Source organism: Balaenoptera musculus, chromosome 12 (assembly GCF_009873245.2).
Source record: "Balaenoptera musculus isolate JJ_BM4_2016_0621 chromosome 12, mBalMus1.pri.v3, whole genome shotgun sequence".
In the NCBI taxonomy this organism is placed as follows: Eukaryota; Metazoa; Chordata; class Mammalia; order Artiodactyla; family Balaenopteridae; genus Balaenoptera; species Balaenoptera musculus.
In genome coordinates, this window is record NC_045796.1 from 69,613,928 (window position 1) to 69,641,820 (window position 27,893).

Sequence of the window (27,893 nt, forward strand, 5' to 3'; positions counted from 1 at the left end):
CGCCGCGCGCTGCCGGGACGCGTGTGATTAATGGCCCGAGGTCGGAGACGGCGCAGGCACGAGCCCCTTCTTGGCTCGGCCAGGGTGTGAGGGTATCCGGCAGGAGAGCCAGGTCATGGCGGTGGGAGCTCTGGGGACCGCGGCGGCGGCGGCGGCGGCGGCGGCAGAGGAGGAGGAGGAGGAGGAGGAGGAAGAGAAGTAGGTGACGCGGCCCGGAGAGGCTCGTCCCCTCTGGCCCCGGGGCCGGCGCCGCGGCGGATCCCCAGCGCCAGCAAAGTTTGGAGCCACGGGCGCCGCGCGCCCATCCCTCCCCGCGCAGTTCCCTCGGCGGTGTCTGTGCCGCCGCTGCTGCCAGGGCAGGACAAAGGCTCATTAACACGTGATGGGACCGCGCTTCATAAATGGGACCGGAACGAGAGGGAGCCAGAGACAGAGCGCGAGCGGAGGGAGAGGCAGGGACCGCGCGAACCGACCAGGCGACGGGCGCCCGGGCTGGCGGAAAACGGTGGGCCCGGCGGGGCGAGCGGGAGGACCCAGCGAAGAGCCCCGGGAAGGGGTGAGGCTCGCGGACGGAGGGGGCGCCAGTCCCGATCTCTGTCGCGGGCGGGCGCTCGAGGCAGGGGACGCCGGCGCGCGGGCTGCGCGGACAGACCGACTTACTGACCGACCGACGGAGGCACACCCCGCTCCACCCCACCCCACCCGGCCTCGCCCGCATCCCCGCGCCGGCGCCGCCTCCCTCTCGCGACTCCCTCGGCCACCCCTTCCTGCTCCACTTCTTTTCCGCCTCCGCCTCTGCTCGGCTCCCGCGGCGCCAGTGCCTTCCCCTGGCCCGGGCGGGGTGCCTCGGCTCCCGGCAGAGCTCTCCGTAGAGTCGGGGCGCGGGGCGGGGGACGTTTCGTTCTAGCAGAGAAGCAGCCCCTGCGCTGGGCAAGAGGTGCCGAGGGAGCTTCTCCCGCGAGGACCGGGGGATGCGAAGGGTAAGACCTGGCAGAGTTGCGTTTGTAAATACTTCTTCCGCCTCCCGCCCCCTCGGGTGCTGACCAGTGTGGTCCCCAAGTGTCCTTCGTGGAGTTCTTATTCCGTGTGAGCGAATTGTGCATCGGTGTTTACTAAGCCGTAGAGCCCCAGCCTGTTAACTGTGGTCTGTGCTACTTCTGGAGGTTTCTACCATTTACTAGTTATTGAATGTGTGTGCACCTGGCTCTCTGTATGCACTGACGTCTGTTTGTGGAAAATGTGTAATTGTGCATGTTTGAAAAACGGGCGCTTGAGTTGGTACTTGATGCTTCTAAGCCATATCAGCAACTAAGTCTTCCCGGAGAAATACATCGATCTCTGCACCAAACCTGAAAACTGTCTAAAGTCAAATATTAAATGTCATATAAAGGAATGTATATCAAATAATAAACTTTTGCATATAAAAATATAGCTACAGGAACCACCCTTCTTTGAGGAAAAATGAACGAGCATTTAGCTGATATCTCAATTTGAAGTAATGGAACCATTTAATTCAGAACTAGCTGTTAGATGAAAAAAGTTGACGTTGTGTTTTTAAGAGACATTTCTTGCCAAGGCTCACAATCACAAACGGATCAGCTCCTGAATGAAAATGTGTTTCCTGTGACAGACGTGAGAAACTGTCATTTGGTTGTTTGAAAGTTTAGAAGCAACATGCATGTTTCTGATTTTAGTTTTTAATTAAACAGATGAGAAAAAATTTAGTCACCTATTAATCATTGTGTCTCCCATGTTTTTTTAATTTTCCTTCAGATAAGTGCTCTTCTTGCCTTTGTTGTTGCTTTCTTGATGTATTAGCATCCGCGGGCATTTAATCCAATAAGAAATTAGGACACATCTACTGGTTTTAAAGGTGTTGAAATATATCTCAGTGGGTCCCATAACTTCTTCTCATTTTTAATACCAAGTTAATATCTTTTGAACAATGGGGGAAATTGAATCTCTCCGGGGAAACTAAGTGTACACTGAGTATCCGTGGGTGACCACTGCCATCAATCTATTTTGCAGAATATTGAGAAGCTCAGAGCAACCAACCTTTAAGGTGCCCATAGGACTTTATCTGATTTAAGGTGTTGCTTTTCTAATCCCACCCTACTGACAGTTTGCAAGAGAAGACATACTGATTGATTTTTCTCTGTCCTTTTTTTCCTGGTACTCCTTGCCCCTCCCCCGCTCTCTAACTCAGTTAAAAGCAGTGTTCTTAAAATAAAAGGCTACGTATAGTTTCTTAAGTGAGACAGATTATTTTCTGATTATCCATACATGAACAGAATCCACACACCTCCAGAATTTTAAACGTTGCATACTGCAGGCGGTTTCTGTAGGTACAATAGCAGTTACCACAGTTGGGCAAGACGCTTGGACATGGTTTTTAAAAACGAATCCGTTTTTAGGTTATCAAGAGAACTTACTGTAAATGAACTCTTTTTGTTCCAAAGATGTCTCCCACTCCAGGCAAGGAGCAATCTTGGCTGAGGTAGGTATCAAGTGTCTGATGGGGAAAGGTCTCATTGTGTTCCTTAGTCTCCCTGGGGGTAACATGATGCCACAGGGGGCAACTGCTCAGTTCTGACCTTTCAAAGATAAAATTACTATGCTTGCATACTCGTTGTTAGGAAGGCAAATTATATTCATGACACCACCCCCCCCCAACTTTTAATAGCATCAGTACCTGTGCATATAAAAAGAATGTTATGCCTAGTCCCTTAAACAAGCCCTAGGTGATATTATTTACTTTGGCGTGCGAAGTTTCACCTTCTAGTGAAAAATCTGATCTCACGTTGGAGTAGTGCTCGGCTTTGTTTGTTATCCACTGTTTTCTGTCTTTTTCTGTTACCCTTTTCCCAGTGGACCACGTGCCTCTCTGTCTCGCTTGTGAGATTGTTCTTCTCTAATAAGCCTAGCTGCAGGATCAGTGTGTTCTTTTTGGCATTTCAAAATGTTAAAATAGTGAAATTGTTAAATGTTACCAAGACGAAACTGCTGGGAATGAAATTCTCCAGAAGAACCACTACATTTGTGGCCTATCACAGTCTCTTCCAAAAGAAAACTCCTTGAATCGGTTTACCTATTTTCTCAAGAAAGAAGCAGTTCCAGTGATTGTGTTGATATGTATTTAGTATGCGGTGTCAGCTTATTACTAAGGCAAAGCCTGAAAAACTCACTCAAAACAATCGTGTGACATTCTTCTTTGCTTTGACTGAATTAATCTGAACCACCAGGATATTTAGACAAGCTCCTAGGTTGTCTTACATATTAGTATGTGGAATTAGAATTGGAATTCTCGGCTGTATTAGAATAAACTGTTATGAAATGGAACCTATAATAGCAGTTTATAGTTCACCAGGCTTACCAAATGTTTCTTCCCAGAAAACAGTTGGCCTAATAAGGAGAGGGATTATTTCCCATAATTAGCTCTCTAGGAATGCTGCAAAAAAGAGTAATAAATCAAATTTGGAAATACCTAACAACACATGATGAGTAAAACGAGATTTGGTTATAGGGTCTTGAATTTGGTTAGGAAGATGGAGCCTGTCTGTTAGTTTGCTGACTGTTATTCTTGGGGTAATGATGTTAGCTCAGTTGCATGAAGCACACAGATGAGAGCTTTCATTCCTCTTTCATTCTAAAGGGATGCCGTTGTCTCCACCAGTGTAAGTCTGTCTCTTTTATTTTTGTATTCATCACTTTCTAATTGAAGTAACAAATGAGAGTGAAGACAGCCTTTGGGTTTAAATTATTTATAATTCTGCTTCTGACTCTGAAGTGACCTGGACCTAACATTGTTGTGAAAAATTATGCCAGGGCAGGTTTATATATTGCATATCTATATTTTGAGGGGCTGAAAGCTCTGCTGATTTTGCTTTTCTTGACTGAAAGTTGGTCGAGGAGTTAAAGAATAAGAGGAAATCAAAACCAATGGATGTATTTTGTGTTGGCAAAATTTTAACTTCCTATTTTCCCCCCTGAATCTCCAGCTCTTTCCTAATCCTGTTCTCATAATAATGTTAACCTTATATTGTAACCACATGAATGCTGTTTTTGAGGGACCGGAGGTTCAACAATTTGTAACTGAATTGCTGTTTAATGCTTTGATAACCATTTAATTCGCTAATCTGTATATTCTTAGATTAGGTTAACTTTATAACATATTACAGATCAACTCAGATTTCTCCCAGATATTTTCTGGACTAAAAGAAATAATGTCATCCATAGTTTACAAAATGTCAAGTTATAGACTGCATAATTTAAGATAACCAGGATATGTAAATACACTTTTATAAATATGTCTGAAGAAACTTTTTCAAAGACATATATCAAGACCGAAATAAAAACTGAGACATGTTGCCTTGATATATTTGAACATATGATTCAGATTTTAAATAAATACTACAAATTTGGGGAAATGTCCAAATTCAAGGCAGCTATGCAGAGGACATGGAAGACTGAAGGCAAAAGGAAGTATCCACCTTGAATCAAAACAAGGCTGTTCTTATTCTCCAGGATAGTGGAAATCTGTTCCAGTGTCCTGTGTTCTAAAAATCTTGCAAAGATGCTAGGATGGGCAGAACCACATTCGGTTATAGTTTTCTCATAAACACCGACTGATGTGTTTAACACAGTTTTCACCAATCTTGCTGATTGGTTATTAATTTTGGAAGAAAGTTGGGAGAAGATATACAAGGTTATTACTGTGTCACAAGATGCATGTTAGTATAGGTATATTTGTTGGATATAACACATTATAAGGCTATCACAACTAAGTTAAAACTACAGGAAATTTGTGAGGGGGAAAGGGGAAGGCTCTTTTAGTGGTTTTCCAGTGCTTTCCTTGGTACTCTTCAAATGGTTTGAGGTTAGATGAACTTCTATCTCAAACAGGTTTGCATGGATAATAGATATGTTTATGACATATCAGTAATCAGAGGTCAAAGCCATTACATAAAGTAATCAGTGTGATTACCTCTAGTTATTAACATAAAATATTTACTGAAAATCTTTCCTGGGTCATACTTCTTCACTGAACAGGGTGCCTTATGGAAAATAAAGTACATTTCATTATAACAGTTTTTCTAGGGCAGTTGTGATCACAAATATATTCTTGATCTAGTTTTTATGGCTATTTTCCATATATTTGAAGTACTTTCCATATAGATTATTGGTGAATAACTTTGGGATATCCTCTGAAAGTTTCATTTGGACAGGTTAATTTCATAACTTAGCGAGCATGGAATTCTGAGGTTCAGAGTTGTGTTTGTATGGGTTTTTGAGGAAAGAATTGTTTACACCCCAAACCTGAGCAAATAGGCCTGGCAGAGTCATAGCAGTTGTTTCAAAACACCGTGAATTCTGTTTTAGCCCCAACTGGAGAAATGTTCACACCTGCACTTTAGGAAGGCTTTCAAAAGTTTTGCTTTGTTTGTTTTCTTTTCTTTTCTTATTGAACATGCCAGTTGAGAATGGTCTGATGGGAATCAGTGTTTCTTTAGCCAGCTTTTTTTTTTTTAACCCCCTGCACTGTTATTGCATTATAGTCTGTATTTTTGAATAAGTTATTAAAATAAATTTTGCAGTTTTGAATGCAACAAGGGATTTAAGTTCCCTTTTCTCCTAACACAGGTGGCAAATCATTTTTCCCTAGGAGTACGATATTTTATTATCTGATGTCTTATTTTTCCACTCAAATTTGGATTCTTAATTGTTTAGAGTTTGGATTCGTTGAAGAGAGATTTGATACCTTTGGCATGATTCCTTACCACCATTATCAACTCTGAATAGCACTAAAATTTTTTTTTAACTTCAGAAGGTAAAGTGCAGCATAGTTTCCAAAATTTGACAGTGTGATATGTATTTCTTTATTCCCACTAGCAAATTCCATTGCTTTTTAAGGAAAAGCAGAAGCATTTTTCAAAGACATGCCAGGCAATCTGTTGTGGGAGTTGAATATACTGGCAAATGCTTTCACAAACTGTGTATGTCAGTAGTATATTTAAATATAATTAAAATAAAATATTATTAGGAAATAATGTTTTTCAAAGTTTATGTTGAAATGGGAGGGTTCCCCTCTTTCCTTTATCATTTCTTTATTCGTTCTTAGACCATATACTTAGAGAAGAAAATTGGAGTCAATATGAGTTCTGTAAATTGAGTTAAAAGGAGTTTTACATTTAAATTGGTGATAAATTCCAGTATGCTTTAAAAAAAATTCTACTTTCACATTGGACATTTGTACTAGGAAATTTTATAACATTGATTGCTGTTGGTCAGGTGGCTAAAGAAGATGTTTTTAATATAGCAAGTGAACCAATATCATAGATAGTATGCCTTTGTCACTCTTGTTTGCTTTTAACCCAGCTATATTTAAAAATAAATCAACTTGATTTATTCTTTGTAAGAGAGCTTATTTTAATACCACTGTGATCTGTGTATTTTGGTTTATTCCAGTGTAACTTCTTAAATGGACCATATTTTCAACTCATTTTAATGCATTGCTACCAGAATTTGTAAATGTTTTCTCTAGCTTTTGTACAAGTTGTGGTGAACAAGCGATATGCATGTGGAGAAAAAGGAAAAAAAAAACTAAAGAGAAAAAAATTAAACAACTTAACTCATAACTAAAGTAAGCAAAAGATTGTCCAAAGAAATCTGTATCTTTGTCTATGTGGGAATTTGACTTTGGAAAATGTACAACTACTTTTGGAAATTAGATCTAAGTTCATACAAATTTTTAAAAAGGGAAACCTTTGAATGATTTTAGTCCTCGGCCAAGGAAACTAATTATGAGTAATCTATGATCCATGTTTATTGATGAAATAATTAGAGAGGGAACAGTCTGCCCAGAGTCATATATTTAAGTGCTTTGGGATACATTTCCATATATTTATAACTTGTAGGCATTTTTGAAAGATCCCTGCCAGCTATAAGCAGTGCAAATTGCATAATTACCAGGGTAACTCTGTAAGATAATTTGCAGTAGATTTGCATTACTTGGGCCTACTGCAAAATTTCCATTTTAGTTTGTCATTTTCTGGGTTCACCTCCCGTGATACATTATTTTATGGTTTTGGCAAAAGAAGAACAAATAGAAACATTTCCAGCTTAAAAAGGAAATCAGCTGGAGTGTTACTTACTTTTACTTTTTTCCTGTTCTTTTATGCTCAGTAGTCACGGGTTCCTTCACAACGGTGCTGATAGACGTGGTTAGCAGTCCTATCAAACTTTACATAGACTTTGTAAATAGAATTAAGAGAAAATGGTATGCAGTTTTTAATTTATGTCTGCTTACTGGGTAAGTACATGTTATGTCTTGAAGCCACTCTTCTTTGCTGGACAAAAGATCTAGCAAATAAGTTACCTGAAAAAGTGCAGAGAAGCTCTGGATTGTAGACTGAAAATCCTTGAGAGGTTCTTCACTCTTATGCTCATTTTCAGGCTAGACTACATTGTTCTACTCCAATCAAATAGAAAAAGCCTTGGTTTTAAAGATCTTCTGTGGGAGACTACTTTATCATGAACAGGCTTCCTTCACCATCCACTTCAATGATCGAAAAACCTATGCTCATAGAATATTATTTCTTCCTATCTCACCTCAATTCTTCTTAAAGGCTACTTCTATTTTCCTCCCCCATCTAGTCTTTTTCACAGGTTTCCATCTTTAACAATGGTTCTAAGATTTTAGAGTGTCTTAGAATCTCCTGGAGGCCTTGTGAAAACACAGATGTGCCCCAACCCAGAAAAAGAGTTTCTGATTCTGTAGGTCCGAGGTCGGACCTGAGACTGCATTTCTCCCAAGTTCCCAGGTGGTGCTGATGCTTCTGGTGGGAGAGCATCCTTTGAGAACCACTGACCTATTAAATAACTGACTCTGTGTGCTCTTCCAAACCACATGTGACTTCTCAGACTGTTCTTTAAGGTGCACCCTGGGATGTCCAGCCTATGCTCAACTATCTTATTTCCTAGTTCTTTATCTTCACGTCACTTTTCCTGAATACTTTTAGTTTCTCAACTCTGTTCAAAATCACATAGTTGTAGCACACAAACCATGACTCAAGGTCAAACTCTTAAGTATAATAGAACTACCTCATGGTTTCAATGGCATAAAAACTCTGTACTTGCATCCAATTTGTTACTACATTTCCAAAGCATACTTTACATCATTACTGAAACCAAGTTCTTCTAGTTCTGTTTGTACATTTTAATTTACATCTTGAAAGCATATTTTTCTGTTTATATCTTGTATAAACAGAAAAATTTATACAAGATACACACTGAAAAATTTTTTTTATTAAAGTAGGTGGTTTTCAACTAAAGTCGGTGATATGTAAGTACCTGGTTTTTAAAATCATGTTTAAATGGAACCCTGAACTTACACACAATAAAAATGTTTAAAATTATTCCAGTGAGAAAATGATAGGAAGGAAATTGAATTATTTAGAAAACAAGTGTATCCTTGATTTGTATGAGTATTTAAACAAATATTAACTTCTCTTGTGAAATATTCCATTTTAGCTTCTGTAATGATAGAAAATAATTTTCCATTCTTTTTCATCACAGAGTTACAACCTGTGTTGGTGATTTTATATTTGAAAATTGGAAAGCCAAATGTTTCATAAAATAGAAATGAGTTGAGTTTGTTATTAGAATTGATTTTGGGCTCCTGAGACATTCCATTCTTACTTTTAGCATCTCTTGGCATAAACATGTCATTTGTTTTCAGTATAACTACTTTCCTTTACTCATTCTTAATTACTTTCTTGAGGCACAATTCCAAATACTCACAATTAATTTTTATCAATATATTAGATTTTCTCAATGCCCTTTTGCCTCAGAAAAGCAATTAGAAATTTTGTTTTTGTAGGCAATAGTAATAACACATTTTAACCCTCTTTAACATATTTTCTTATTTATGTTTAAATTAATTCAGTTGTAAAACGCATAAAATGTTGTTAGCAGGAAAAGTTGCTCAACCAAAGCAAGAGCCATGTCCACTGAACAGAGTAACAAATTGATTCCTGAGGGCTTATAAAAGCCACTCCATCTAGTGGTTGAATTTTCACATAACTTCTCTTGATAAGTTGTTTTGAAAACACACTTGCACACGGAGAAACCCATCTGGGAAAAATCAGTGCATAATAGCATGCATTTGAGGGAAGGAAAAAGTCCATTATAATCATAATTTCATACACTGTCTTTAAAGGTCTATCAACAGCATATAATTAGGATTCATTCACAGTTGTGCATCTCACAAAAATCTCCTTATATATCATTGTTATATGGCAAAACGTTGAGGTTCATAGTACATACTCAGGCTCAACAAGGATCAGAATAGAAAGTAAATACCTGATCTTTGCCCATAACTTCTACTTGCCATCTATATAATTTCCGTTTGCTACTGAGATCAAAGATCCTGGGATAAACAGTTGTTGATGCCTTTCATGTAACTTTTACATCTGGGTAGTTCTTTCCAGTTGGATGTTTGTATAAGACCAAGACTCAGGTTTACTTCCCTAATGATCAACTGACTTTATGCCAAGGAAAACTATCCACAGTTAAAAGTCATTCCGCTAGGATAGCTCTGCTCTACTGCCAACATTCATTTAGTAAACAGGCATTGAGTACATACCCTGTGCCAGGCCCTGTGCCAGGCAGAGGACATTCAAGAACATATAATACAGGTCCCTACTCTCAAGGTGTTCATGATTTGAAGGGTTTAGACACAAGAAAGACTGCTAGGGGATGACTCAGCGTTGCCAATCATCTCTCCAGGGAGAAAACCTCAAAGCACATATAGGAAGGGAATTTACCCAAGCCAGTACTATTTGATGATGAAGTATCATCTGCCTATTACTTGTATTCATATCCTACTCAACTCTGTCTTCTGTGGGAGGGGAAGGGCAGATGGATGGGCTATTGGATGGGTTGGTTGGAATGGAGAATCTTTTCCCTTGCTTCCTTGACCTGTATCCGTTATCCAGGTGTGATACATGAATAGACAATGTCTACAGTGTTTAGCACAGAGCACATGCCCAACAAAAATACGTTACACGAAGCATGTAAGGAGCCAATAACTTTATATCCATCTGCCGCCTTGCTGTAGTAACACAGCTGTGTGCCCTTTGGGTGCCAAGAGTGAGTCACAGGCACTCCCTTGTTGGAGCCCAAATGACGATTACATAGTTTCTTCTGCCTTGATTCCAGGCAAGATCTTAAGAACTGACCAGAGAGAGGCATCCTCTCTCTGGGCCTTAAGAAAATCACCCTGCTCATGGTGGGAAGTGGAGTGATTTCCTTTGAGTTTGAATATCTCCGTATGGGCAATGGATGTTTCAAGCTTTTGTCGACTAACAACAGTCATGTCTCATTCAGACCTAAAGAAGGTGCCCTCTCTGTTCCTCGCTGGTGTAATGGAAACTATCATAACTGTCCATAATCTTTATAATTGACTACTGAAGAAAAAAATATATACGTAATTTTTAAAATTAGTGGCAAAGACAAGTTAGATTTTATTTATTACTTGCCAACAGCCATTGATTGCAAATAAGGTGCTAATCCAAGTCTAGGATTTATAGCTCATAGTTAATTCTCATACTTTGTCCCTAAAGCCCATGGGACAAGGATGATTTGCAAGTGCTATGGGCAACTTTTTTCTGTCAATAGAGCATTCCTTCAGATTTTAGTTGTTCATTGTGTAAAATTATTAAGTACTATTTATTACCTCCTTTCTCAAAATTGATTCTTCCCTTTCCTTAGAAGTGGAAAGAAGACAGTCTTATTAAATGGTTCCTGGACCTCGAAGTTGAGAGCAGGGACGTTGAGTTATACAGACCTGGGTTGAAGTTCTAACTCCATTCTCTCTAGTGGGAAATGCTGGGCAAAGCTGTACCTCTCTAAGCCTCAGTTTTCTCATATGTAGAATGGGAATTGTAATAGCACCTAATTCATGTAAATATTAAAAATAATACATATCCTTGCATGATGCATGGCACATAAAGATGTTTCTGATTGAAAATATTTGGGAACTGGAATTTTCTCTGTCGTACATCTAATCACCCTAGTCACCCAATCACTGAGATTTGAGCCTGGGGAAAAAAGACTCTGTTTTTAGTTCGACTTCATGTGTCTGTTCATGGATTCAAAGAGAAGATACTTTTTGTTGAAAGATGAATGAAGAAACTGAAAAGTATGCTGCTCCATTGGACAACAGGTAGCACGCTTTAAACCACTGTTGTCCTTGGCAATGAACTGTCAAGATTACCTGCCCCCTGGGTTCTGCATATTGCTTTCGGCCTTTATTGATCAAATCTCATGCAAGATAAAGACAATCTTACGGAGTATTTTGTACATGGGCCAGGGCTTCTATTGAATTGAAAACTTTGCAAATTCTATTTTAAGGGAAGGCTGCTTCAATTATGCTCCTTACAGCTTATATAGAAAATGTATCTCCCTTACCCCACTCCCCCCTGCGCCAAACAAGCAAAGGCACTTGGTAGGAGGAAACACCAAAACAGCAGAGCAAAATTAAATGATTAATGGAATTGGTTATAAAAGTCAACAAATCCAAGGAATCAGTTCATCTGTATCATTAATTTGCTTTTGTGATAGGCTTTCCTTCTAGCATTTTCACCTAATAGTGAGTGCTTAATTTGATGTAGTTTAAAGGCATCATTTCTTGAGCCCTGCAATTCTTTATGCTTTAAGAAGCCTATAAATGTTAAATAATTAGGCATACTTCAGGTTAAATTTGAACAGAAATATAGCCTTATAAGTGTCCTAATGTCTATCTGGTTCATAATAATTGATATTTTTAATGAAAAATGTAACGCTCATATTGTTAGTAAGAATAGACCAGAGAAAAGGGTACATTTAATAACTTCTGCTCTATGCTACAAAATATAAGAAAAGCTAAGCCTTTCAGAACCAACTGAGCATTACCAACATAATGGAATTTTCTTTTATATATGGGAAAGAGAGAGAACATTAACACAAGGAAAAAGAATTATGTATTTTTGCCTGAATTATCAGGATAACTAAGTCAATCTTTGACTTTGCTATGGAAGATGGTGCAATAAGTGACCAAACTACTTTAATAATTCCAAAACTCAACTGGTTAGGTAAGAGTTAGAACAGACTCAGTTGCCCATTCAACTGTAACAGAAGCATCATTCATCAAGTGTGAAGTTGGCCCGCGAGATCTGCCAGTGTATATTAAGGACGTGCCTTAGACATAATGCAGTTATAAGAGTCAACTAAAATTTTCCCTACTGACTTTAGAGAAATACATTAGCAAGTTATTTTTCTTGATCAAATTAAGAGAAACCAGACTTGTTCCCAGAAATGAATGGAAAATAACAAACAAATATATCCACTGGCACCTTCTTTCTCTTGAACCATTCGCAAGGCTCTTTTATAAGGTTAGCCAAGCAGAACAAGACAGAACCAACAAACTAAGGGAAACAACACGATTAAGAAAAGGCCTATGGCTCCTACATTTGATATCCTGGACACCTATCAATCTAGACATGATGAGCTTGGGATTATTTCCTTAAAGCATTTACAAACTTAGAATCTAGAAAAGGAGCCTGGTCGGCTGATACAGTCTGTAACTATATTGGGAGCACCAATGCTTCTGATGCTTCTAGAGGGTTTTCTGCCTTCCTGGACATGACATCCTGCAGGAAGCAAATACTCTCTAGTGCCTGTTCCCCCAGAGATGCTGCAAGGATTTTGACTCCAGAATCAACAGTGCCAAATATCTAAATTACTGAAGTGTCCCTCTGAAACAAAGAAGGTCGTCAGTGGGGCAATGACATCTAAAATAGCCTGCTATTAAATTATACTGGTATAGAAAAGATTTTATTTGAAGTCTTGTTTTGAGGACCTATTCCATGTTCATCCTAATCAGAACATGGATGTTTTATACCCTTAATGGTTATAGAAACAAATATACAGACTCTGAATAGACTTTTTAAAAAAACTCCATACTGCTGCCAAACCCATAACAATTTCTTGATGACACCATAGCCTGCTAGTTGATGTATAAGTTTGGAGGTGGTGGGTGGAGAAAAGCAGGTGTGCATAGAGAGGTGGGCAAAAAGAACAGGTGATGTTATTCTAAAAATTGAAGTTTTTTAAAAATAATAGATTCAATCTATTAAAGTATTTTTATTATTGTTATAAAGGCATGATGTACAGCCTAAATCGTTAGACTATGTTGCTTATATTTTTAAAAGAAAAATTCTAGGAAAATCCCCTTAAATGTCATTCAATCATTCTTTTACTATAATGGTAACAAAACCCAACTGCTTCTTTAATAGGTGCATCTACACATCTTGCTGGAAATTTCCAATTATGGTTTTCCCAGTAGCAAACAAAAACAAAATTAATGGTAGCTGCATCCCCCAAAGCCTAAACTATATTACTAATGAACTCTCCAAGAAAACTCTCAATACAAAAAAAAAAAAAAATAGTAAGGTGGAAATTACTGTAATAATCCAAATGTAAAAATAAAGGAAAGAGTTACCAAAATGCAGAGCGCAGTTTTCTTGCCATGATCCCATTAACTGTTAAAATAGCCTGTGCACAGTGGCATTTTGACATTGCTAAGATCCTTGAACTGCACAAAATCCATGTATATTTTTAACTGCATTCTTTAATTTAAGTTGGCTTATATTGGGTAGAAATTACTCTATATTTCATTACCACACTGTGCCCTGACTCAGGTTTTAACAAGCTGTTTTTTTTTTAATGAAAGTGCTTGGTCACATTAAAATGGGAAATTGTGATCACATATGTGGTGATCTTAATATAGAGTAAATCACAGGCACACATATTTTGAATTATTGAAATAAGGTTTGTGATCCTTCGTCTTAACTGAAGAAGCTTTATACCTCTTCCAAATACTAAAATTTTCATCCTTGAGGACATGCCAGTAGGCAGATTTACCTAGATGGGCTGGGATAGGAAAGAGTGATTTAGTAGGAGGTAGTCTTAATTACTATTGGCAAAATGCCGTAAATCGTGTTTGTAAGAAGCTGGAAGACTAGAATATGCTGTAAGATGCAAAATGGCTTTATCCTAGTTACTGTTAATGCTTAAAAGCATGTATGAAGTCCAAAAGCAGAAACTCTGGTGTCTGAGAGACATGGGTTCAGCTACAAACTCTTCATATTCTGGACAATTTATTTAAAATCTAATGGTCTCCACTCCCTTATCTGCAACACGGGGATTATAAATAAGCACCTGATAGAGTTGTCATGACAATTTCATGACAGAATATATGCAGAGTCTCTCAAATGCCTGGAATGTAATAGACATTCAATAAAGTTTCCTCCTCCCTCACCCGTGTGTGTATCTTATATTTGCTTCATGCTTTAAGTGCCGAGACAAAAATAAAAACTGAATAAGTAGCCTATGATCTAATTAAGTCAATGAGTTATCTGGAAGTATAATTAATATATGGCAAAGAGCCATTATACTAAGTAATGATAATAATAATTAATATTTATTGAAGACTTAAATTTTGTGCCAGGCACTACGTTAAGTACTTCACGTGCACTTTTTTTTTTCATTTAATTTTCAAAACAATTCTATGATTGAGGCATCCTCCTCCTACTCCTTCTCCTTCCCATTTTACAGATGAAATAATGAGCTTTAGAAAGATTAACTACTTACCCAAATACAGGTCTGACACTAATCTTGGTTTGCTAACTCCTAATTCAGTGTTCTCTCCATTACTGGTGCTTGGACTGGCTGGAATCAGCGGGGAAAAGAAGGGAGATAGTAGCATCCCTGTCTTAGGTTAGGGAGATGATGTATCATAAGGGTTGAAAGCAGCTCCAAACCCATCAATATCCAAACAATATCCAATATGGTAGCCACTAGCCACATGTGGCTATTAAGCCCTTGAAATGTGGCTAGTTCCACATATTGAAAGGATAATATTTTGGATGTATTGAGTTAAATAAAATATATTATTAAAATTAATATCACCTTTTACTTTTTTCTTTTTACCCTCGATAATGGAAATTTTAAAATTGCCTATGTGGCTTGCATCCCATTTTTTTAAAAACTATTTTGAAGCTATAAATCAAGCTCATAAACTATTAAATAAAGTATGTTCCAGCCTCTTACCTTGACAAATATGCCTTCACAAGGGCCTGCAAGGCCAGGTTCAAATTTAGAATTTTTGGCCTCCTTGGAGTTAGACAGCAAAACATGATGGTGCAGGAGAGCCAGCTTTGCCCGCCCCCTTCTGCTCCCACCCACACTGCACCACAAGGACACACGCATGCAGGCACACGCGTGTGATCGGCCCAGGCTGCCCATCCGCACACCGCTTCCCCCACAAACAGCTGCCTCCGGTGGCCTCCAGGAGGACAGACCCCAGGAGCAAGCCCACGAAGTTCCTGGAATTGGAGGAGGGTGACTCTGGGAGGGCATCTCCTTGACCCCATCAGGGGAGCCCCAGCTGGAGAGGCTCTATGACAACGAAACTATGTTACTCTCTATAAGATACACTCTAAATTTCAGGGATGTTAAAATGTGAAAAAAATCTGCATTTTTTTAAATTTAATTTTTTGTTGAAGAATAATTGATTTACAATGCTGTGTTAGTTTCTGGTGTAAAGCAAAGTGATTCAGTCATATATATATAACCGATATATACATATATTTCATATTCTTTTCCATTGTGGTTTATTACAGGATACTGAATATAGTTCCCTGTGCTATACAGTAGGACCATGTTGTTTATCTATTTTATATGTAGTGGTTTGTATTTGCTAATCCCAAACTCCTAATTTATCCCTCCCCCACTCCCTTTCCTCTTTGATAACCATAAGTTTGTTTTCTATGTAAGTCTGTTTCTGTTTCGTAAATACATTCATTTGTGTCATATTTTAGATTTCACATATAAGTGATATCGTATGGTATTTGTCTTTCTGACATACTTCACTTAGTATGATCATCTCTAAGTCCATCCATATTGCTGTAAATGGCATTATTTCATTCTTTTTTATGGCTGAGTAATATTCCATTGTATATATGTGCCACATCTTCTTTACCCATTCATCTGTTGATGGGCATTGAGGTTGCTTCCATGTCTTGGCTATTGCAAATAGTGCTGCTATGAACACTGGGTGCATGTATCTTTTTTCTTTTTTTTATATATTTACTTAATTTATTAATTTATTTATTTATTGGCTGCGTTGCGTCGTTGTTGCTGTGTGCGGGCTTTCTCTAGTTGCGGCAAGCGGGGGCTACTCTTTGTTGCAGTGCGAGGGCTTCTCATTGTGGTGGCTTCTCTTGTTGGGGAGCACGGCCTGTAGGCATGTGGGCTTCAGTAGTTGTGGCACATGGGCTTCAGTAGTTGTGGCTCACGGGCTCTAGAGCGCAGGCTCAGTAGTTTTGGCGCATGGGCTTAGTTGCTCCACAGCATGTGGGATCTTCCCGGACCAGGGCTCGAACCCGTGTCCCCTGCATTGGCAGGCGGATTCTTAACCACTGCGCCACCAGGGAAGCCCCACATGTATCTTTTTGGATTATAGTTTTCTCTGGATATATGCTCAGGAGTGGGATTGCTGGATCATATGGCAACTCTATTTTTAGTTTTCTTGAGGAACCTCCATACTGTTTTCCATAGTGGCTGCACCAACTTACATTCCCACCACCACCAACAAAAAAAATGTGCATCTTATATTGGATGTCCAGCGGCCTTCTGCATTGCATTTTTATTGGACAGCACTGCTCCAGAATCAGAATATCTGAGTTCATTCTGGCTCTGCCCTTACTAGCTGTGTGAATGGCAAATTACTTACCCTCTCTGTGCCTTTCATCTGTAAAATGGAGATAATAATAGCATCTAACTCACAGGGCTACTGTGAAAATAATTTGATATACATCAGAGGCTCAGAGGGCCAGCTGCACATAATAAGCTCTCCATATGTGCTTAAAAGGGGAAAAATCAGCAAGACTTAGTGGTCTGCCTGATTATAGAGGCCAAGGAGAAGGAATCCAGGGTAAGTGTGGGGTGTGAGCTTGGGTGACTGGAGAGATTATTCACAATACTGTAAGAAATGTGAAACATGACATGGCTGCATTATTTGTAATAGTAAGAGATGATAAATAAGCTAAACCTGCATCCGTAGGCGGCAGGCCACATTCATCTAACAGATACTCAAGGCAGCTGCTAAATGAGAAGGGAGGTTTTGTGTACTGATGTGGAACTGTCTTCACATATACTTCTAGGTGGAAAAGCAAGGTGCCGAACAGTACGTATATTAGTGTTTGTTAAAAAGAAAAGAAAGAGGGGATAAATGCATATATAGTTGCTTGAATATGCATGGAATATCGCTGCAAGGAGTACCAAGAAACTTCTTGCCTCTTGGTACTGGAACATCAGTACCAAGAACATCAGTTCTTGGCTGGAACATCAGAATGGGAGAGGTTAGGTTGACTCTTTGCTGTATATCCTTTTGTACATTTTGAATTGTATGAATGGAATATATACATATAAACAATCAAAATGTCAAATAAATTAGTTTTTAATTAGGCAGTGTGAAGGGAGAATCAGTTACTTGAGAGAAGATGACTTATAGGATGGAGATCATGGACTGGCCCCCAGTAGCTGCTTGGAAATGTTGGGCTCAAACTTTGATCTTCAGGCCAAATGTCCATTGAACTAATTACCTTTCTCTCTTCTAATTTTAAGAAAAGGCAAATATATATTATTAAATCACGGCTTTCATGGATCAGTTAATAAAATTCAACTGCCACCATATTAGGTTCATGGGAAGATTTCTAAGGGAACCCAGCCTCCCCCATCCCCCCTACGCCTACTATCATGTTATCAGGTCAGTGAGTCACATAAGAAAAAAAAGACGCCAGTCCTGTGCTTGGAAAGCACATTCTAGTTATGGAAATAAATATGTAAACTTATGCATAAATGCTATGATGAGGTCTATAATAGAGGGGAAAACCGGGGGACTAGTTCTCCCTGGTGGGAAGGGCAGGTCAAGGAGGTAAAGATAATTTATCTCAGAAAGACAACTTGGAAATGAGTATTTCAGACAGAGGGAGGGGTAGGAGGAAAGGAGGAAGGTGTGCAAGGGTGATTCAAGGAGCAGGGAGCCATCTCCCAGGCCAGGAAGCTGTGTGTTTCAGTATGGGTGGCAGTTGAGAAGCAAAAGTAAGATTTGAGGGTGTGCCAGGACCATTAACGGCTCTCACAGATTGTGGCTGTCTTCTGTGTCCTTCCTGTTCCATGAACACTTTCATATGTAAGTGGAGTTGTTGAGCGAATGTAAGTTTGCACAAAGAGCAAACTTGACTCAAGAGACATGGCCCAATGGTGGGCACATGTAGGACATTTTCTGGAAGAGCCGAGGATGTGAGAAAGGATATGACAGACAGATGGCTGAACAGGGAACTTGAGGACACTTGAGAGTGAACAGGTGGAGCCAGGCTGAGCTGGGGACTCAGGAGAGATTGTAATAGAGGAACCAGGAAGCACAGGGCAACCACTGTGGCTGTTGAACTTCAGTCTTTTATTTCTGCATCCTCTATTTTTATATCCTCCACAGCTAGTCAACCTCCCTGGGACACCTGGTTGGGCTTTATCAGACTCTCAGTGCACACTGGGTGTCCCTGTGTGGTCTGTGCACTAGTGCTCCTGCCTCTGGTTGAGCGATTCCCAGCCCTTGTGTGCCTTGCCCTTTGCCAGTGTGGGAGGGTGTGCAGAACCGGCTCAGAGAAGAAGCAGTAAGTTCCTGAGTGATGCCAGAAGTTAGCCATGGATGATTTGGGGCCCTTGGTTCGGTGGTGCCTCCAAACTGTCATTGCAGGCTATACTGATCGTGCGAAAGGGCTGCAGGACCATGAAGGAGCTAAGGGAGCCCTCCTGACTTACCTGTCATGCTCGCTTTGTTCACCATCCGGTAAAATATTGCCGGTATTCTCCTTCACCTCTGCCTAGCCAAAGTTGCCTGTGTCATGTGGCTCATTCCATGAGTATTTAGGCTAGGTAATCATTGCACAGGCAGCTTTCATTTACGATGTCAGTTACCTCATCTAAATAGAGCATTTTTCTAGCGTGAATGGATCGGGCAGCTATTTAGGATAAATACCCTGATTCAAGCTACATGCTTATTTATTCCCATTATGATTGGGTGAATCCCTCCCCCACCTTGAAAAGGAAAGGGATTTTTTTTCTCTTTTGAAATACATATATTCAATCAACCAGCTTATGTAGGGCCCCCTTCTATACACTAGGCATTACATTAAATGCTATGAATAAACACTAAGATAAATAAAATTCCTTCCCTCAGTGAGCTTACTACCTAGTGGGTGGGAGGGAGGGGCAAAACAGATGCAAACACGGAGAAATATTAGAATATTTAGTAAACACTATGGACACCATGGTAGAACTCTATCTGGATATTCTAGGAGCCCCAAAGAGGGTATGGTGGGAGCAGGGGAGCTACATCAAACTGAGGGGAAGGAGTTGACCAGGTGGAGGAAGGGAAAGGGTGTTTGCTCAGAGGAGTGTGAAAAGCACCAAGTTGAAAAGCAATGGATTTGGTGTGTTCATGGAACTGAATTATCTGGTATAGTGGCAAGTCCACGAATGGTGAGAGGAGGGATGGAGAGACAGGCAGGGGCTAGACCACCCTGGGAAGGAAGCCTTTTACTGGACTTCATCCTATGGGTGTGGGGATGGAGGTAGAGAGCTTTCCTGCTCAGGGAGAACAGAATGTGGAGAGCTCTGGGCACAAGGGAGTGAGGGTCAGATCTGAAAGGCCCTCAGCTGGGCTGACACAGATGGCAGAGAGAAGAGCTGCGTGGGATGGTCTGGAGAGCATGGGCCTGAAAGGGAAACCTCATGAATGAACTTGACCTTGGTCTTCAGGGCAAAGAGGTTGAAATAGGGGAGTCACGTAATCAGCCGCCTCTTTTATGAAGATCACGGCAGCAGCTATTTATTTGGCAAGTGATCAAAAGGGGATCAGTCCAGAGAAAGGCAGGAAAACTGGCCACATGGCTGGTACTCGGGTTCCGGTGAGCAGTGGTGGTGGCCTGGACTTAGAGGTGGCAGAATGTGGGAAGCTGGGCCACATTTAGCATGTGCCTATTCCCAACTACTAGACAAACAGAACAAAAACCACATCATGACACTTCAGGTATTCATTAAAAAATTTTTTCTGTGTCTCCGTGTCCTGCCTCCACCCACATTAATTCTACATACTCTTGGCATAAACATCCTTTCCTTGGGGAAGCCGCCTTCAACCCCCAGACTGCTGCTCCCACAGCATCCTGTATGTCCCCGACTGTAGCTGTCACAGTGCTTTCTCATACTTACAGGGTCAGCCTGTCTCCTCTGCTACACTGAACTCCATGTGGTCAGGGGCTCTTTCCAGATACTGTTCTGTTCTTAGTGCCTAGTACAGTGCCTGGCACATAGTGGGTGTGCCACAATTTGTTGAATGGATGAAAAAATGAATTATTAATTCAGATAGGTGGGATCTCTGTATTTTAGCAGGAGGATTCAGAACATTTTAATTGGATCCAAGCTAATGCCTCTTGCCCCCTCCCAATACAGTGTGATATGTTTAGGAACAACAAAAAGACAATTAGTGAGTAAAATATTGGCTTTTATGATTTTTAAAATGATTGTACATATCACTCCATACTTCAAATATTTCTTCTTTATTTATTTATACTGAGATCATTGACACTGAACATTGTCTTAGTTTCAGGTATACGACATCATGATTTGCCTCTCCCACACATCTTGATGTGGCCCTTTTATCATCTGTTGTGAAGTGCCATTCAGCTGGTTTTCAAGTCTTTTTCAGAGGGAATTGTTCCATTTGTAGCTATAGGTTAGGTGGGCCTCCAGGAGGAAGGGGTTCAGGATCTTTCTACACCGCCATCTTGGACTGCCCTCAGTATTTCTAATATATAAGCTAAAGAGCCCAATAGCCACATTTTAAACAAATATTTATAAATAGGAACACCAATTCTCTGGCCATTTATTTTGAAACAGAGCCAAATTGCCTTGCTGAGAATTGAAGAGCCCTGAAAATCTGGCAGCTCTTCTCAGCCATCCTTATTTCCAGTGCCATCCACCTGGAAAGGCTTGGATGATCAGGTCTTTCTCCCATCCTCCAGTGTGTGCTGGTGTCACCTCACCGCTCATGGAAGTTGCTGTCTGGAAGCACTGTCCATTGTCACTACTTTCCAGTGTTAAAGATCTTGGTCTTCCCGGGAAGCCTCAGTGCAAATTTACCCTTCGTAACATTTTTCTTGGCTGGCGTAGACATTCTAGAAGTTCACCTCAGCCATGGCTCAGTTCAAACATCTTCTCTGGGTGAGGGAACTTGCCTGATGGAGTCAGGGCTAGAGCCTGGATCTTCCCATTAAGGCCACTTGCTTCCTATAGTTTCCAGCAACGTCCTCCTCCGCCTTTATGCTCAACACACAGGCCACACGACTCAGTCCTTGACTCTACACTCTCTTGTTCTTTGGTTGTCTTATATGCTCAGTCTTACCCGTGTGACAAGGCGTGTGACAAGGCAGTAGAGTCTTTAAGAGCAGAGATTGTGTGACATGTGTTTGCTTTCCCCACCAGCATCAGGACTGTGTGTGTGTGTGAGAGATAGTAGAAGCCAGGTGGCAAACACTCCCTAACACAGCCACACCCAAGACGCATTGCTTTCACTTGACCACCAGACCCTGGAAGTCCACGCGGGCCTCACACAGCGACTCAAGTCCAGAGAGCTTAAATAATGAAAGAAATAGATGTGTTGGGTGTGTGCCCTACCTCACCAACTTTTGACAGCTTTTCTTGTTTTTTTTTTCTTTTTTTAATCTTAATTGTGTTTTTATTTTTATTATGGTATATTTTTCTGTACATTGATCAAATGCGTGGCTTTGTTTTATTTATTTATTTTTTCGCTGCTCTGTGTGGCTTGCAGAATCTTAGTTCCGTGACCAGGGATCTGAACCCGTGCCCTCGATAGTGAAAGTGTGGAGTCCTAACCACTGGACCACCAGGGAATTCCCTGGGAAGCTTTCCTTTAACTGAAGGATCGACTCATTTTGTTGACAGAATCGGACAAGGATTTTACCTATGTTCGGAGACAGGAATGAAATAACACAAGGGGACATATTAGGGATGTTTACCATCGTTTTTTTTCTGGAGGGGGGGCGGTTCGTGTGTTTTAATTCTGCCTGTTCTCTCCCCATTCAGCTTATCTGTTTTCCCTCCCATCAGGGTTTCCTGCTGCGGGGCTCTTTCTCAGTCATTGTGAGTGTGGCCTAATCGAAGACAGGGGGGATGAAGTCCATCTTCGATGGCCTTGCCGATACCACCTTCCGAACCATCACCACAGACCTCCTCTACGTGGGTGCCAATGACATTCAGTACGAAGACATCAAAGGCGACATGGCATCCAAATTAGGGTACTTCCCACAGAAATTTCCTTTAACTTCCTTCAGGGGGAGTCCCTTCCAAGAAAAGATGACTGCGGGAGACCACCCCCAGTTAGTCCCAGCAGACCAGGTGAACCTCACCGAGTTTTACAACAAGTCTCTGTCCTCCTACAAGGAGAACGACGAGAACATTCAGTGCGGGGAGAACTTTATGGACATGGAGTGCTTCATGATTCTGAACCCCAGCCAGCAGCTGGCCATCGCCGTGCTGTCCCTCACGCTGGGCACCTTTACGGTCCTGGAGAACCTGCTGGTGCTGTGCGTCATCCTGCACTCCCGCAGCCTCCGCTGTCGGCCTTCTTACCACTTCATCGGCAGCCTGGCCGTGGCGGACCTCCTGGGGAGCGTCATCTTCGTCTACAGCTTCGTCGACTTCCACGTGTTCCACCGCAAAGACAGCCCCAACGTGTTTCTGTTCAAACTGGGTGGGGTCACAGCCTCGTTCACGGCCTCCGTCGGCAGCCTGTTCCTCACGGCCATCGACAGGTACATATCTATTCACAGGCCCCTGGCCTATAAGAGGATCGTCACCCGGCCCAAGGCCGTGGTGGCGTTTTGCCTGATGTGGACCATCGCAATTGTGATCGCCGTGCTGCCTCTCCTGGGCTGGAACTGCAAGAAACTGCAATCCGTGTGCTCAGACATTTTCCCTCTCATCGACGAGACCTACCTGATGTTCTGGATCGGGGTCACCAGCGTGCTGCTGCTGTTCATCGTGTACGCCTACATGTACATCCTCTGGAAGGCGCATAGCCACGCCGTCCGCATGATCCAGCGCGGTACCCAGAAGAGCATCATCATTCACACGTCCGAGGACGGCAAGGTGCAGGTGACCCGGCCGGACCAAGCCCGCATGGACATTAGGCTGGCCAAGACCCTGGTCCTGATCCTGGTGGTTTTGATCATCTGCTGGGGCCCTCTGCTCGCGATCATGGTGTATGATGTCTTTGGGAAGATGAACAAGCTCATTAAGACAGTGTTTGCATTCTGCAGCATGCTCTGCCTGCTGAATTCCACCGTGAACCCCATCATCTACGCTCTGCGGAGCAAGGACCTGAGACATGCTTTCCGGAGCATGTTCCCCTCGTGCGAAGGCACTGCGCAGCCTCTCGATAACAGCATGGGGGACTCGGACTGCCTGCACAAACACGCCAACAATGCAGCCAGCGTCCACAGGGCCGCGGAGAGCTGCATCAAGAGCACGGTCAAGATCGCCAAGGTGACCATGTCTGTGTCCACGGACACGTCTGCCGAGGCTCTGTGAGCCAGACGTGTCCCTGGCAGCACAGGAAAAGAAATTCTCTCTCTCTCTCTCTTTTTTTTAAAAGCTCAAAAACCCAGAAGAGTCTGTCGTCTCATCGGTTGTATTTTTTTAAGTTGACCACGCTCAGTGAAATGGTGATTGTCACCGTGATCAGTTTTCAGTTCTCTGACGTTTCCATAGTGTAGGTCCTCAAACTCAGTTCTCCGGGGGTTTACGGTGAAGAAAGCCTGTTGTTTAAGGGACTGGAAGGTCCTTCAAAGTCTCAGTGAAATAGGAGAGAACCTTTGGCTACACAATTGGAAGCCCAAATACCCATAGAAAAAGGCCATCAAATGAGTAATGCCTTTGTAATCACAACTTTCATTATCATGTGAAATGTACTTGTCCGGAAGTAATCAAAGATGTCCATTTTTACAACAGTTATAGTACTAAAGTAGAGCTATTTTGTAAAATGTAGTGTGTCCTGTGAGATGTGTATCAGTGTTTACCATGTGTTATTTATATTTGTCTAGTCCAGCAAAACTGCAAGGTGGGCTTCTACAAGAACAATGGCACATAAGCAGTGGATATATGCCAATGAGACCACTTTTTAAAACATTATTGCCCATGATATAACTTTAGAAACCTTAATATTTTTTTCAAATATCTCTATTTAAATTTGACATTGAAATAACCATAAAGGTTTATTTTTCTGTTAATCCAACAAGAAGAATTTGAAGACTGTCCAAAGTCTTGAGCAGAATTCACTGACACTTAAAAATTTCTTAGTCCTGCATTTTCATACGAGGACTTGTATTATCGTCTGGACTATAGCTGTTCTGTTGGGTGATGGATTACAATCAGAACAGAAGAGAGACTGCATATTGACTTTGGCTGACATCTCCGACTTTCGTTAGACTTTAGCTCTTACTGGACCTCTTAGGACAGCATGTGTCAATCTTAATGTATGTTGTTATCACTGTGCAATTGCTGTTTTCTTGAAGAGTATTGCATCCTTATATTTCAGGTTTAAGTAGATTTCATGCCTGGGTGGCCAAACAACAGTCTTCATTTTTTCTTAATTGAAAAGAAGTATTGTCTGGATCAGTAAAATTATACTGTGTGTGAGTGTGAATATAAATGTGTGTGTGTTTCTATCCTGTAACTGTTCTAGTAATGTCCTAAAGTGAGAAAACTGTGACCACGTGTAAGCTGTTCCCCTTGCTGCACTCTTGCACATGAATTCAGTTTCTAAAATTGAGTTCTTCCGGAAATCTAGTTGATAAAAATACTGACCAGAAGCCTTCAGAACCCTCCCCCTTTGAAATTGGGTCAAGTAGTACTAAACTGACCTTTAGGTATTTCATAAGACCAGCGTTTAGCAAGGAATCATCTAGAATGAACCTTCAGGTCAAGGTCTGTGTTTACAGTGTTCATGTCGGGAAATGTTTGGTTTCTGAGCACCTAATATTGATCAAGTCCATGGAGATGTAAGTCATTGTAAGGGAAGTAGCTCTAAAATAAAACCCTCCAGTGGTAACATATTTTAGTTGTGTGTGTAGGCAGCGTGATCCCAGTTTGAGTAGCACTATACTTTGCTCACTGCAGTGGGACTACCAGATCCGGCTTATGGGGTAAGAAGGCCTATCAGACAGTGGGTGAGACAGAAAAGGGCAGTGAGAAGCTGACACGCTCGTGATTAAGGCCTGGATGTCATATGACTGCTTCTGTGCTTTGTGCAGATGCCCTTGGTGACAACCCAGCACCCAGCTTTGTCTGTATAGGTTTGAGCTCTTTAAAGAAGAGGCCTCTCCTCTGTTCCTGATTAGCAAGAGGTGCTAAAGCATAAAGATGAGCATGGCTTGCTTTCTTCTTACGCCCCAGTTTCATACTCCTTAATGGTGCCATGGGTGCTCTCAGTTAGGCCCTTTCCCAGTAAGCACTGATAATGCTTAAGAAGCCACCTGACTCTGACAAATTTTATTTACAAACTATCTTCTCCCTAAACAGATAAAGCATGGCTTTTGCAGGACCAGGAGGCCTGCATAGCCTGATGTAAAGCAGAGAGCTAGCATTTATCTGGTGATTGCTAGCTATGTGGTACCCAAGCAGCCTGATGGGGCAATGTCTTTTCTTGCAGTGTAAGGTTGAATGTGGCTTGTGGGTCAAGCTGAGATGCTTTTAATTGTCTGTACAGCTCGAATCTGCCCGCTGGTTCCTTTACTATACCTCTCTGTGATATGCAGATGATATGCTCAGTGTGCTAGAGGATTAATAAGATCTCTTTAGAAGGAGAAAAGATTATTTATGAAAAAACTCACCAGGGTCTAGTTTCCATTGAAGAATTGCCACTCTTTTGTTCTAAATTACCCTGAAGATTAATCCACACATCTCAGAGCTCACTAGGCAGTACCAACGCTCTTCTCACAGCTATGAAGACCTGGTGAAGATGAAATTCTTGTTATTGGTAGAAAAATTCCAGGATTCATTTTTGAAACTGTATTTGTGTGTATGCAATGTAGATTTTATAGTGTGTTGTGCTTATAAGATCTCAATCATATATAATAAATTAAGGGACAATGGGGCTGACAGCACTAAACTTGGTGCTTATTGATATTCTAAGAAATATCTGTGAAATATCATCATGTATGTGTTACACCTCCTTCATTTTAAAACATTTAAATGAGTTCGATTCACTCTGATACTTTTAATATCATTTCCTAACCCAAGTGACTCAAATGTTCTCCCCAGTGAATATACTCATTAGAATTATTATTCAATAGTATCATTCATTAATTAGTCCCTTAATGAGACCCATTGATTTAAATATAATTTAGATTGCAGTAAGCTTTATAAGGTCTACCTTCAGAGTTATCTACTTTCCTCTGAGGCTGACATATGTGTCCTGATCATGCATTTCACCATCATACGTGTCTTTAGATAGAGCCAAATGCCAACCTGCTCAATTTCTTCAGAGTAATGATGAACCTTTCAATCCCAGACTAACAGTTTTATTTAGAAAAGGAGAGCTGTCTCCAAGAACCCCTAATTTTCCACTACGTATGAAATAAATGTAAAAGAAACACAGATCTGGAAGAAGCTACAGACATATGCCTACACTTGAGATGATTCCCAAGCCTCCCGTCGCTCTGAGTCAGGTCTATGTGGCATTAAGTGGCATGGAATTTTGGCCGTCTAAACCCACATTGCAGGAGACAGGCCCAACCTCCAGATGAGAATTTGGGCCCTTGATGAGTGGCATTCTACTTACTGTCCTGTTGATTGATTTCTGCCATCCCATGTCTGTAAAAGAGACCACCAATATCATGAGCAAAATTAGATTTCTCACGTTCTAACTGTATATTTGTATGATATTTTAAAATCTCCTAAATGCTGGGCAATGGCTATTGACAATTGCCTCGCACTGGCCTTCTGATGAAATGTTAACAATGCCTATTGTAATATAGACAAAACATTTTATCTACTGGTTTGGGCTGAATGTATGTAAATAGGTTTTTAAAAGGTCAGATGTTTAAGCAGTGGCCTACAAATCAGTAATTTTCAGATAAGAGAGTTTCTTTACATTGCTGTGGCATCCTAAAAGCTATCTTCACGTAAACTTAGTGTACTAGGCCTGCTGAGGATCCAGAGTGCTCAAGAAAGGAAACCTTTCCTTGTAATAATATGAATTAAGATACCAGATGATCTGGATTCTTATTTCCAATGTTTCAAGTGGAAAACAAAGCTCTTTATTGTCTGTAAATCAAACATGATTACTTTTCCTCTTAGAAGAATATTGTATTGTTAGATGTTTGTTGAGCTGGTAACATCCTTGCAACCGCTGCAATATCTTTGTTAGTAATAAAACTTTGTACACGAGTACTAGTAAGATTGTTATTCAATGTAGCTTCAGTCATTAGATTACTATAGTGAAGTAGTACTAATGTAATATTTACAATGTATTAAGCCCACGCTATATTTTAGTTCAATGATGTAGTTAAATTGTTATTTATTCAAAGAGAAAACATCCCATCATGTCTATTGTCCAAAGTTACCTGGAATCAAATAAAAATTCTAGATTATCACAAAGAACATACAGTGTCTTTGAATTCTGCCTTATTTCACAGTCTGATGTTAAAACA

General features: G+C 40.8%; 1 protein-coding gene across 2 annotated transcripts; it reads left to right on the plus strand.

Moving 5' to 3' along the window:
- On the plus strand, positions 1 to 27,840 carry CNR1 (cannabinoid receptor 1). Of its 2 annotated transcripts, none has more exons than XM_036870853.1 (2): positions 1 to 980; positions 22,291 to 27,840. In XM_036870853.1, the coding sequence occupies exon 2, from the start codon at positions 22,354 to 22,356 to the stop codon at positions 23,770 to 23,772; it is 1,419 nt and encodes a 472-aa protein (XP_036726748.1). In that variant the 5' UTR covers positions 1 to 980; positions 22,291 to 22,353; the 3' UTR covers positions 23,773 to 27,840. The 2 variants fall into 2 exon arrangements, with proteins under 2 accessions (XP_036726748.1, XP_036726749.1); XM_036870854.1 differs by having other exon boundaries at positions 497 to 556; positions 22,291 to 27,831.
- Positions 27,841 to 27,893: the final 53 nt, after the last annotated feature.